Genomic DNA, 14,008 nt, shown 5'->3' on the forward strand with positions numbered 1-14,008 from the left:
ATTCTAAATACAAGAGGCCCATAGGCCACAACGCTCAGCTGAGTAACTTTGGCCCTCCTCTTCTTCACCAGATTTTCCCACTGTAATACATATTGTGGCCCCACCCTATCCCTGGGGGTCATGATTTGAATAATTTAGAATCTTCACTACCCCAGGATGCTTCCCTGTAAGTTTCAGCTTTTCTGGCACACTGGTTCTTGAGAAGAAGATTTTTAAAGTTTTTTCCCTATATATTTCAATGTAAAACTTTGATTCCCCATTGTGGCCCCACCCTACTCCCAGGGGTCATGATTTGAATAATTTAGATCTACACTACCCCAGAATGCTTCCCTGTAAGTTTTAGCCTTTCTGGCCCAGTGGTTCTAGAGAAGAAGATTTTTAAAGATTTTCCCTATATATTTCAATGTAAAACTGATTCCCCATTGTGGCCCCACCCTACCACCAGGGGTCATGATTTGAACAATTTAGAATCTACACTACCCCAGGATGTTTCCATATAAGTTTCTGCTTTTCTGGCCAAGTGGTTCTTGAGAAGAAGATTTTTTAATGACTCCATCCTATTTTTGTCTTTTCTTGATTATCTCCCCTTGTAAGGGGGGCTTGGCCCTTCATTTTAACAATATAAACTCCCCTTCACCCAAGGATGCTTTGTACCAATTTTGGTCAAAATTGGCCCAGTGGTTCTTGAGAAAAAGTTGAAAATGTGGACGGACAACGAAGAGGTGATCAGAAAAGCTCACTTGAGCTTTCTGCTCAGGTGAGGAAAAAAAATTACAGAGAAAATTTTTTTTGACAAATTTGTAAAATTAGCAAGTCTGTTTGTGGTATGAAAAAATATTTGATGCTATGTGGTTTGTTTACCTGTGAATGGTCAGTCTTAGGTGGAGGCTGCTGAGGTGGCAGTGATGTCTGTGTAGAGGGGGGCATTCCCATGGGCCCACCCTGGTGCATCCTCCCAGGAGCCATCATGGGTTGTTGCATCATGGGATGCATGAAGGGTGGGCCCTGCATGCTGCTGGCAGTGGGTCTAAAATAGGGCAATTGTGTCTGATGTGCAGGACTGACAGCCCCCAAAGATGCTGAAATAAAAATATCCAAGTTTGAAAGCGAGATATTGTAACAGACTTGTACATTCAAAAATACCAGAATTGAATCTGCCTGAAGGAAATGAACTCCCATACAAATAAAATTCTTTGTTCTTCTACGTTCATGTATAATATTGTAAAATTGTAATCTTTGCAAATGTTGTATGGCTATTAAGATTTTATGTATGGGAGAGGACTATCTAGTAAGTTTTTAGAACTTGTGTCCAATCCCTTTGACACATTGTCAATAAAATATGTTCAAAACACAAATAAAATTTTAAAAGTAGTTTAAACATCAAGGTCACTGGATCAAAAATCATATTGCATTTGGAAAGGTCTTGTCATAGGTAATATACATGTGAAATAAAAAAGACCTATCTTTTCTTATTCAAAAGTTATGACCAAGGTAAAAGTTTTTGTGATAGACTGCCTGATAGATGAATGAGATTTAATGTCCCCTTGCTTTCACAAAAACAGTGGACAAAAATGGGGAACACATGTAAGTATTCATTTATGAACAATTTAAGATCTCTTTTCTATTTTAGTCTTTTATCCAAGTAACAGAGTAGCAGTGTTACTATATATAACCAATATTCACATTGTTTGACAATTAATCAGTTAATTAACCGGGCACTCATTGACAACAGTAATTACAGTTGAACTTTGGCATCTCAAACACTGATGTCTCAAATACCATGGATATGTCGAAGTGATTTGGAAGTCCCAATTAAACCCTTAATCTTTGAGTATTTTACCCTAGATATTTCAAAGTTTTTTCTCAGTCCCATTGAGTTCGAGATAATGAGGTTTAACTGTACAATAAAAACGTACAAGCTTAGCATAATCACAATAGAGATATATATATATATTTGAAAAACAGTATAAAGACATATAAGGCTTTCTATATCCCCCCATATATTTCTGTTTCAAGTTTTCCTGCCAAATGAGCCAAAATTTTAAACTTAAAGGGGAAAAAATTGCACTTTGTGAGGATGTCTGCTTATTAATTTTTACATCTGCTCCCTTAAACATGAATTTCTTGAGAGGAATTATTGTTGTAAAGATTTTTCAGCATTAATTTCAGTTTATCATCTTGAACTTCTTTTATAGCCCCATCCTGGACCAAGGGGCAAGGCAACAAATTTAAGCATGACCTCAGTTGACCCTATTATAGTCCAAGGGCTATTCCCAGTTGACCCTTTTATAGTCCAAGGGTTATTCTTTGAACAATTTGAAACTTGACTAAGCTCCAAATAATTTTTGGCATTTTAGTTCTGGGCAAGTGGTTCTACAAAAGAAAACTTTTAATTAATCCATGACCCTTCAATGAATTCCTCTCACTCAAGGATGCTATGAGGTAAGTTGGCCAGTGGAAATTGGAAAATGGTTATTGTGAGAAGTTAAAAATGTTTAAAAGTTTATAGATGTTCCATAGCAGATGGAAAGGGATATATAACAACAGATCAATGAATGACTAAGATGAATTCGTTAAAAATATTGTGCAAATTTACCATCAGATGCACTCAAAATTACTAAAATCACTTCAATAATAATCTGCTCAATACATGTAATATAGAAAAATCATGAGAGAACTCAATTCATTTGTTATTTTCCCATATTTTCTACATGGAGGTTGATCATTAGAATGCTCACAACTTTTTGAGATAACAGCAAGTACACAAAACCTAAAAAATCTTTGTTTATCTCCAGAAAACTTCAAAAGAGGGACCCTTAGAAGATGGTTTTGCTGAACTTGTATTTTCCATTAGTCACCAGTTAATTAGCAAAAACATGAAGGCAATTAAAATGAAAGAAAATAGGGTTGCTCTGCAGCAAAGTTGTTCTGCAAGTTGTCTTGAAGCTAGCACCTGTATGTGTTCAATGTGAGTGAACTTTGATCAGTATACAAATACAAGGGCCAAAATTAGAAACGACAGTCAAATTGTTTAAGCCTTGTGGAACCCCACTTGAGATCAGATGTAGTTAAAATAACAAATCTGTAAACTTTGAGAAATTCCATCAGGTCCATTAGACACACAAAATGATTGCAAGTCTAGCTTCAAAGAAGATATATCTCTACAAAAACATATATCAACAAACACCAGCTCTATAGGCAATTATCTAGACAGGCAATACAATGTGTAAAAGCGCAGAGAGACTATTGCATGTTTTATTTTTCATGTGTAGTGTTCATAAAATTTTCAATGAGAGATATTTTATTTACTGGCTGGATCAAACCTCTTCATTGCAACTTGATTTACCTTTCATTATAATCAAAACCATTAAATTATCATTACATTCCCCAGGTGGAGCCCCATACATTCAGTGCTGTAGGGGAGACCCCACTCTAGCAATCTCCAACCTCCCATTTGAAGATCCATTATTCTTGAGGTAAATACTTATGGAATGAACCTGGTATACCTACAGTACAAAACTTAATGTGAAGAAGTTCAGAAAACCAGGCTCCATGGAATTTGTGATGCAATTCATAAATCACCGGGATACCAACTAGCAGACTCACTAAGGAGGAAGTGAGGCCACAAAAAGGAAAACCAGAGTGCCCACATTATACACTGATCTTTGTTTATACCTTTTAGTAATAAAAACATCTATTAGGTCTCATCAGAGTTTTTCTCAGCAAAAATAATGGATCTTCTGAAGGGTTGCTTAATATTTTGAGGCAAAAGAAGTTTAGGGTGAGAAAACATTGGCAGACATTAGGGGATCAACTGTATCACATAAAACGATCAAGCACATGCAGGTGCTACTGATTCATTCTCAATATTACACTTTATAATTTGCACAATAAACTGTCTGATTTGTAGCAGATAAAACCATATGTGTGGTTTTTCTAAGCTTGGGTGAATCTGTGCATTATATAAACACAATTTTCCAATTTTAAATATCCTGCAGCTTTTACAAATTCTGAGAAATGAGCTTTTGGCACAAAACACTTCACTGTTACAAATAATGGATTCTTCTCTTAAGCAAATTCATTTATCATTAAGCTAATAATTAATTCTGAAGTTTCCCAAAAACTAAGACTGTGTTTAGTAATCAGCACTGTCAATTCAAATGATAAACCCCGTTCATCCCAATTACAGAGTTCTTAAGTTTATCATTTTATCTATCCTAACCACAGAACCAAAGTATTCTCAGTGTGGTTTTTTTGCACTGCAAGTTCTGTTACACTAGATTTAAGTGACCTCTTTTCATTTGTACAAAAGAAGTTTACTAAGTGTAGACTGTATCTAGTCAGAGGTCAGTTCACGAGCACAGCTTGATTTTTTTTAAAGACAAATGGAAAGACTGCACCACTTTGTTTCCAACAAAAACTTCTAAATTTTACTCCAAGCTGCTGCTTCAGAGCTTCTTTAATATTGAACTCAATTCTCATAAGTTTACAGAATATAGTGTAATATTTAAAAACGAACATGTAGACATGGGTGTGTTAAATTTTAACAGAACATTTTAATAGGATCTATGTGAAAGAATTAAGAGAAAGCATACGTTGGGATTTTTATAAATAAAACTGTCTTGACTTTCCAATGATTTTTCAAGACCAGTATTTGCCAAAGATTCTATGAATTTGAGAATCTTGAACAATGTTTTTTTGCGTAATACAATTTGCTGTCATTTACTTGACGTTTGTTTTAGCACTATTCTTATTTTAGCATTTTTGGCACAACCTTTTTTTTTTGCTAATTCATAAATAGCTCCAATGTCTGATTCTTCTATACATATATTTCAAAGAAATATTGATAGTGCTAATTTAATGTTTGCACTATCAATACATCATACTGTAAAAGTAGTTATATTGATAGGATGAAAATCTCACCATAAATTTTTAGAAATTTAGCATACAGAAATTTTGAGAATCTGTTAGTACCTTTCATTTCTCTTGAACAATGACGACAAATTTGACTATTGTAAAATATTGATGATTTTAATTCATTTGTCCGTTTTGACAAAGTTTCAGTTTCTTCAACACTTCAAATTTACAGTATGACAATGAGTTTGTTCTTAAAAATGGAGTTAAAAGTGATATGTTTGAACTAAAAAAAAAAAATTTAAGTTTCAAAATATCTTACCTGCAGACAAATGTCCATATGACCCACTGGCAGCACTTGAGCTTCGAGAATTATGGGTGCTCAGGTTAAAGGGATTGAATTGTAGTGACCCCTCGGAGCTGCGAGTTAGACTCTGAATGTCAAGGAAGTCAGAGATCGGAGAGTGGGACAGGGCTCGCTTCCGACTGCGACCAACAATACTAGGTCTTGGACTGGTCAGACGCGAACCTACAACAGAATTTTCGAGTGAATTTTTAAAAAAAATAGATCTTGCTACTTAAAACCCCTTTCTGATATGCTGTCTTTTCGGACACAATTTGAATTCAGATCTTTTTATGCCCTCACAATTGGAAATTTTGGGACACATAGTTTTAGCCCTGTCCATCCTGACTGTTTGTCTTTTTGTCTGCAAAAACCTTACCCTTAGCCATAATTTTTAACAGTTGATGCTAAGGCTTTCATATTCCCTGTGAGAAGACCTTTCTTTGGGTACCAACATTACTGACCTCATGACCTTGTAGTTTGATGTGATTTTGAAAAAAAAACTTAAACCAAACTTTAACCTGGCCAAAACATTTAAATGGTTGTTGTTAGGGCTTTCACATTTCACACGTGTATTTCTCTTTTGATAAGACCTTTCTCTCTGGATTCCAATATTTTTGACCTCATGATCTTGGTGACATTTTTAACGTTGATCATAACTTCTGAAAGGTTAATGCTTGGGATTTCACATTTCACAAGTTTTCCTTGTGACAAGACCTTCCTTTTGGCTACCAACATTTTTGACCTCATGACCTTGGAGAATGACCTACTTTTAAAAAACTTTAACCAAAGTTTAACCTTGGCTATAACATTTGAATGGATAAAGTTTTCATTTTCACATGTATTTCTTGTGACAAGACCTTTCTTTGGGTCAAGTCAACCTTGACTTGGAGTTTGACCTAGACCTACTTTTGGAAAAACTTTAACCAAAGTTTAACCTTGGCTATAATGTTTGAATGGATAAAGTTTTCATTTTCACATGTATTTCTTGTGACAAGACCTTTCTTTGAGTCAAGTCAACCTTGACTTTGAGTTTGACCTATTTTTGCAAAACTTTAACCTTGGCCATGAGCTGCCATACAGGGACATCAGAGCTTCACAAACACACGTTGTTCAATTCTAATTTCATCACTCTTTGTTATTTATCAGAAAATTCAAATTATGTATCAATAACAATATATTATATATGGTAACAAATATAATTTCAAACATTTTACAGGTAAGTTTTTCTTCCAGTGAATAGAAATATGTATATATACAGTCATTTGTATGGAATGTCTGCATGCCTCTGGGACAAAATGGTCATCTAAATCTCCCATCCACCTGGGTTTATGATCTCCTGGTTATCATTTGATGTCTTTCTCCATAAACAGCGTGATTTAAGAGAACCATCATGTGTACCAAGCATGTTATCATTGTGCAAGGGCTAGCTTTAGGTAGAGAGGGATTTTAGGATAAATTGTTTTTATATTGCTAGATTTCACAACAATTCACTCGAATAAAAATCTTCGTAATAGGATAAATATTTAAAGACTCATTTAATTTTATTTTTCTATCATTTGTGTCAGTTAACATTCTATTCAATGGGATATTTATATCATACTATAAGTAATGTTGGTCTATCAACTTTACTAATATGGTAGGTCATAAACAATAATAAAGCTATAAGTTGTACACATTTAGAACACTTTTTGTCTATACTAATGGCCATTTTATACTCTTAGTACTTCATAAAGGACTGCTAAAAGCATGAAAGAAAAGCCACAAAGATATTTATCACAAAGAAAGTCTTTGTCCATCTTTACTCATAAGTTTATCACTTTCTCTAGCAAAATATGAGAAAAAGAGCTGCAAAAGTCTGTAACTGTGTTAAACTAACTTTTATCTGCCTGTAAGAAATACAGTACCCGCATCGTTATTCTTTACAATTCTATCGTGTCCTATCGTGCGTTTATCCTATCGTATCGTGCGTGTATCCTGTCGTATCGTGCGTGTATCCTATCGTATCGTGTTTTCCGTTTATCAGGTTTTGCGTTTTCTATCGTGTTTTCCGTTTATCAGGTTTTGCGTTTATCGTGAAGATCGTTTATCAGGTTCTATCGTGTATCGTGTTTTGCGTTTATCGTGTGCATTCGGAAACCCTCGCATTTTATCTTTACCTTGAAAAGAAACACCCGAGATATCTCGAGTTCATCTTTCGTTTTGTTAATTTATTTAGGATTAATCTAACTGTTGAACAGAAAGAGAAATCAATACTCTAACTCTGGTATAATTTTTTAAGAAAATAAATAAATAAATAACTAAACAAATAAATAAATAAATAAACGCCAAGTACCGTGACCAAGCAGAGAGCATAAATTGAAAGTCAAATTCTATTTTTTGTATATGAAATAATCGATCTACTACTTGAGTCATTCGTTATTTTTTTTTTAATTTGTCGATATGTAAAAAATATTTTTGTCAAAGATAGAAATATTATAATCAAAAAAGCAAGACCTTTATTAACTTTGTTTTGATAATTATAGAAACATAAAACATTAGGTATGTGTGCCAAAAATAAATTATGAATAAAAAAAAAAAATCAGCATCTTTATGAAGTCTATCCTTTTTAACAATAACGGAAACATAAATTTTGTCTATGCGTCAAGTTTTGCTGTTCCTTTGTATTATTATTTTTTATCCATTCGTTTCTCTTATGTACCTACAAGTTTAATGACAATTTATTATACATGAACATGCTCCATTCAATTCATCATCTGATAAGTATATATTATAATATAGATGTTTGCCATTCATATTTAACTACTGCATTTAGAGGATGTAAAAAATAAATAAATAAATAAACAAAACCACACAAATTTTTATTATTATACATCTTACCTACTTCGGCGCGGAAATGAAGTAATATATACCGTAACTTAGTGACAGGTGGAAGCGCTCCCGTGAAAAGAGAACTGACACCTACCTGCCTAATCAGTACACTGTTTCTTGTCAAGTCAAGACCCCCCCCCCTTTCCCCTTTATTGCCGGCCCGTGTGTATTCAACGTAGACATATCTGAACTCCAGCTCTCACCTGGTGTCAAGTATTTACCTTGAACCCAACTGGGTTTCAATGAAATGCATCTACTTATCTTCTGGATATTGTTCATAATTTGTATGAACAACACTTAATTAACAATTAAAGATTTTATACTAAGAAAATTGGTAAACGTACACTTCCGTTACAGAATAAAAAATGAAGAATTGAATCAAATAAAATATAGGCGAGGTTTGTCCTCCAAACTCCGTTGATTTAGTTCATTTGTATATTTTTATGTAATTTTCATAGGTTTACAGTCATAAACATGATTGGTGTGATCAAATAAAAAAATGTGCTTGCGGTACTTCTGGATCTTAGGGTTTTCTGTGTTGTCTGTCGTTGTTACATGTAAAGGCGTCTCAAAGATACATGAAAAAAAAAGAAATCGCCCCGTTCTGCGGTGATACACAAGACTGGTAAATACCTTGTATTTAATTTTATTCGTGTTTATCGATTGCATATAATACATGACTATATTGAAGAAGTCAGTATATATTTTTATTTATTTTATTTGTTTATTTATTTATTTTATTATTATTTTATTTATTTTATTATTTTTTTTTTTGGGGGGGGGGGGGCTTTTTAAATCGGATTCTTTTTTTTGGGGTTGGGGGGGGGGGGGGGCTTTCATAAGTTTTGTCTAATTTTACCGATGTCGTCCTATATAAGATAAGTTCTGTAACAATTATTACAAAATCTAATAGCAATAATTGACAATTATTCAATCCGAAAATCCACTTGTCAAATTGTGGAAATTGATTTATTATTTATTTTGTGTGTGTGTTCTAATATGTTGTAAACAATTGTACGTAACCATTCAATGTTATTTATTTAATACAAAGTTTAAGTACCCAATAAATATATTCACATACATTGTAAGCTTAGTATACACGTATCTATAGTAGATACAAATTCTGTTATTGTAAATGCTTATAACAGAAGCACGCTAAGAAAGCAATATCATTTATTTGGGGGGGGGGGGGGGGGGGGTCTAAAAAGAAATGTTTTGAAAAGCAAACAAAAATGGCTAAAGACATTATTATTGTCGATGGGCAATATTATATAAGCATTATATTACTACTGTGTACTACACATGTTGGTACACTGTAATTTTTTTTTTTTATTTATACGACTGCATGCTCCTTCTAGCTTAATCTTACAGGCCTATAACATTTTAAATAACAAAATAAATACAAAAGAATGGAAATGCGATATTTTGTCGGATAATAGATGATGACAGATCTAGTGACGTTTATTAATTTTATTAGATTCGATTTCTTTCGCCGGTCTCCTTCCTCATCTATACATATACAATGTACATGTATGTACTTGGAAAATGTAAATAATTTCTATGTGCACAGGATATGTGTGACATATATATTTATATATGGGAGAGATTAATTAATCACAGTCCAGTGCATGGTCTTTCTCAATGCAACTAGCAATTTCAGCAATTTTAAAACATAAAAAAATTAATTAATTTATATAAAATATAAATTAAAATCGTAAAAACTTATAGGAGAAAGCATTAACCTTAAAATAATTATAACAATATTTTTTTAATTTTTCCCCTCTAAATTATGACTAGTATTTTTTTTGGTAAGATTTGAATTATTACATACAAACTATTAAAGGCGATTTTGGATACTTCGCAGACTTCTAGCAAAAGATTTTGAATCCAAATATTTCATTTTTTTTTACATGTTTTTCCGTAAAAATAATCAATGTTTGTTATGAATTTCATAAGGTTTTATTTGTTAAAATAATGAATATATTTATAGCGTGAATTTTTTGCACTTGGGTGTAAAACTTCGCTTGTCTACGGACTCAAAATTCAAATTTAACGATTCGAAGGAATTTCGACATTTGTATTATTACACAAAAAATCGCCTTATATCCATCATATAGTGGAATTAATCTTAAAATAATTACAGTTTGAATTTGATGACAATCAATTTTATTGACAAAAAAACTCCGTATCTTTTACAAAGCATAATTACTTCAAATGTTTTATCATGATAAATTTAAAATGTTTTATCATCTCGATTTGCGGCTTTGTAAGTAATTAAAATTATCATACTGCAGTATATCAAACAGGAAATTTTTCGTCTTGTTAAAAAAACGTTTCACATTTTGAAACAATCCTATCAGGTTTTGCGTTTATCCTATCGTGAAGATCGTTTATCAGGTCTATCGTGTTTTGCGTTTATCGTGTTTTGCGTTTATCCTATTGTGCGTGTATCCTGTCCTATCGTGCGTGTATCCTATCGTATCGTGCGTTTATCCTATCGTATCGTGCGTGTATCCTATCGTATCGTGTATCCTGTAAAGAATAACGATGCGGGTACTGTAACCATGAGTTTCACGACTGTTGTTTAGTTGCAAATATTTCTCCCTGTGACATATTTATCTTACTTAATTGTGTATTTCTGCACAAAGTCTCCTAAAAATCACAATAATAAAAGTCACCATTGAATTTCAAACAATTGCAAAAAAAAAAAGTTTTCACAATTAATAATTAAGTTGGCTTACAGTATACTCTAAGAAAATTAAGAAACAGAGAAGAAGGTCCCAATGAATAAGCCATATTACTTAAAATATAACAAAAAAGACTACTTTTTGTCAATCTTGTTTCTGTAACATCTAAAGCTCTGATCCAAAACCCTAAAGATTAATTTTGTTTAAGGAAAAAAAAAAATGCTTCAATGATTTAATATTAAACATTAATGTGTAATATTAACCAGCTCATTAATTAACTTCTACAATGAGACACTTGTAATATATTTGTTATTCTTTGCATGCAAGGCAATGCTGCATCATTGTAAATGTGGTTAATAAGTTGATTGATGCTGATTATTCAACTTTGGCTAAAAGAGTCGTATAAATATTATTTTCAACTTTCATATCATTCAGGATATATCTATGTACACATTTCACTTTTCTGCCCTGCCTACATATCAAGTTTATGCCTAATAAACAGATTCATCATCATATCTGAGACACAGCCTCATATTCTGGTCTTCACATCAAACAAAATTGACCTGCCATTAGCACCATGCCACTGAACACCGCAGATTATCTATGTAGATATTTGACAAATGCTGGAGTCACAGGACATGATGAACTGGACGTTTGTTTTCACTCTGTAGAAGAAACACCTGTCTGTGACATAAATCAGCCTGGCCCAGATAGCCACCCTTGGTTGACAGAGCATGCTACTGAAGGTCTCTTAGTGCAGGAAGGCACAGAAGTCATCAAAATCATAAAGCCAATACCTCACTGGACATTGATAGCAGGGAGGTGTTTATATCGTTTTTTGTGGCCATTTTCCCTTACCTGAACTCTCAGGTGAATCATATGTATTGTCCCTTTAGGTTGTGACTATGTGATCAGATCAGTTTGATTTTTATTGATAATGTCCTCGCAAATATAGTGCAAACTCAAATGCAATTTACATTGGTATCTCTGACTTTTGAAACAATCATTAGTGAAATTTATGTGATCTATCAGTCAATGAGTGTTGTAGCCTTCATAGATCACAATGAAAGATTTCTATACCAAACACCCACATTCATGATATAAAAGTATGATAATTTAGTGTCAATCAACAAATAAAATCTGAGTTATTGAAACTTCATCTACATTAAATAAGAATATATATATATTTTTCTTTGTAAAGTATTAGAAAATAAAAAAAACTATGTTACCCAACTCCAGTCCCAATTATGCATCTGATGACCATGACTTGAACAAATTTGAATTCAATATACAGTAAAACTTGTCTAATCTGGCCACCAATGGCTCCAAAGAAATTGACCGGATTAGACAACATTCAGATTAGACAATGTTTGGATTAGACAAGTTTCACTGTACATGATGATTTAATTATTATATACTGTAAACAAACTATTATTCGTGTCATCTTTTATTCGCGATTCGTCAGTTTGAAATCAGTCTGTGATGATTAATTTTCAGGACTGAAGAAATATTCTCTACAAATACAAAGCAAAATAAATAGTTCTCGGTGATTATTTTTCGCAAATTTACATAAGTCGCAAAACTAGCGGATATTTCTCGCACATGAATAAAAGTTGGTTTACAGTATACTGTAAGTTGTTTTATTTCCACTGTGCTAAAATCTCACGATTTGTTACAAGTGTACCAATCACGTTGGCTTGAATTCCACTCTATAAGCCTACAGGCACATCCCTTCTGACAGATACTTTATTGTGTGATCAGTCAACCTTATTCACTATGGGTTTAATTTCATGGAAAAATGATAAATTGAGAACATGGTAAAATTACAACCATAGTATTAATTCCCCTGTCTAGAATACTCAACACACAGTATTTTGAGAAGTCCTTTGGATTACCTTCCAATGATCCAGGGAGGGTTATACTTCCACTTCCTGGGGTGGGAGGAATGTCCCCAAACATGCTCCGCCCACTGTGTGACACATGACTAGGAGGGTAATCACCATACAAGGAACCAGGACCTCCTAGTGGTAATCCTGAAAATAAAAATATAGGTTTACAGATACCTTATAGAGCCACCAACATCATGAAATAAAAAAATCATAAGGAGGGGGTCCAGAGGCCGCATAGGCCCCCAATATGGAGAAATTTTGTGTTGCTTGCAGAGCAAAGAGACGCTTAGGGAGCACTTTATCTGGCATCTGTCTGTCTGTCACACCTTATATCTTCAGGACTATACGATGGAATGGCCTTCTCTAACTTTTCAGTCCATTTTTTTTAGTGAAATTTGCCAGTGTTTGACCATACAGCAACAAAAAGAGGGGAGACGGGCAGCAGTTTCCATATAATATTTACATAGTATAACTACATCAAAAACTATTCTCAGAGAAAAATTACATCATCTAAAATTGTTCCAGGTTCCCTGAAATGTGCCAAAATGACCTGCACACTTTTTCATTATGCATTGACTTCCTTTTTCAAAATTAGGTCATGAAGAAGTACTTTCTATCCAAAGTGCACCATCTTGGCCTCACAATGAGCCCAATATCAAAACCAGAAGTCTCTGATGAGACTATAGCTCTACTGGTCTGTACATATAACAAAGGAAAAGTAGCACTTGGATTTGAAACTTTGCAACATGCAACAATAAATAGAATCATGTATCTTAATTTAGTCTACTTCTGTGCCAAGTTATATTGAAATCAAACAAAAACTGTTGGAGGAGTAGTGTTTTGAAAGTATTTCACAGAAAGGATGATGTGACATACGGCCCCCGGTAAATTGACAAAAAATTCAATGTCCAAATTTTACTCTAATTTTTGCATGCAACTAATCACTGATATGTGTACCCTTATGGAAAACTACTTTTAACAAAAATAGAAGCGTAATTTGGAAGATATAGATCTTTCATTTGGGTAGGGGTACCATGTTTACATCCGATTCCCATTGAATTTTGGCCCCGCCCCACTCTTTGAAGCCCTTAAAATATACGAGCGCAAGTAGGTACATTTTTCTCCTTTGGCTGGTCATTGTATTTTATTGAAATCTACCTATATGTGAAAGGAGAAAAATGTACCTAACTGCGCTCACATGTTGTTTTTAAAAAAATGGTAAAATCTAGCTGTCCTTTCCTATTATGAACAGATCGACGAAACTATTTTTTTTTTTTTGACGAAAGAATATATTCATATGCTAATCGAGGCACTGGCCATACTTTCTAACTGACCAATCAGCTAAATGAGATGCATTACTAGCT

The 14,008-nt window shown here is 33.5% G+C and overlaps 1 protein-coding gene across 1 annotated transcript in view; it reads right to left on the minus strand.

Moving 5' to 3' along the window:
• Window positions 1–14,008, minus strand: part of LOC133189971 (zinc finger protein GLI4-like) — a 69,112-nt gene that overhangs the window by 9,581 nt on the left and 45,523 nt on the right. Inside the window, exons 6-8 of the mRNA XM_061325423.1 lie at window positions 12,651–12,788; window positions 5,177–5,383; window positions 862–1,079 (exon numbers count right to left, since the gene is read on the minus strand). Of these exons, the coding sequence (XP_061181407.1) occupies window positions 862–1,079; window positions 5,177–5,383; window positions 12,651–12,788 (563 nt within the window). The remainder of the gene's footprint in view (window positions 1–861; window positions 1,080–5,176; window positions 5,384–12,650; window positions 12,789–14,008) is intronic.

Source organism: Saccostrea echinata, unplaced genomic scaffold, assembly GCF_033153115.1.
Source record: "Saccostrea echinata isolate AGI-Se365-2 ecotype Australia unplaced genomic scaffold, CSIRO_AGI_Sech_v1 ptg000020l, whole genome shotgun sequence".
In the NCBI taxonomy this organism is placed as follows: domain Eukaryota; kingdom Metazoa; phylum Mollusca; class Bivalvia; order Ostreida; family Ostreidae; genus Saccostrea; species Saccostrea echinata.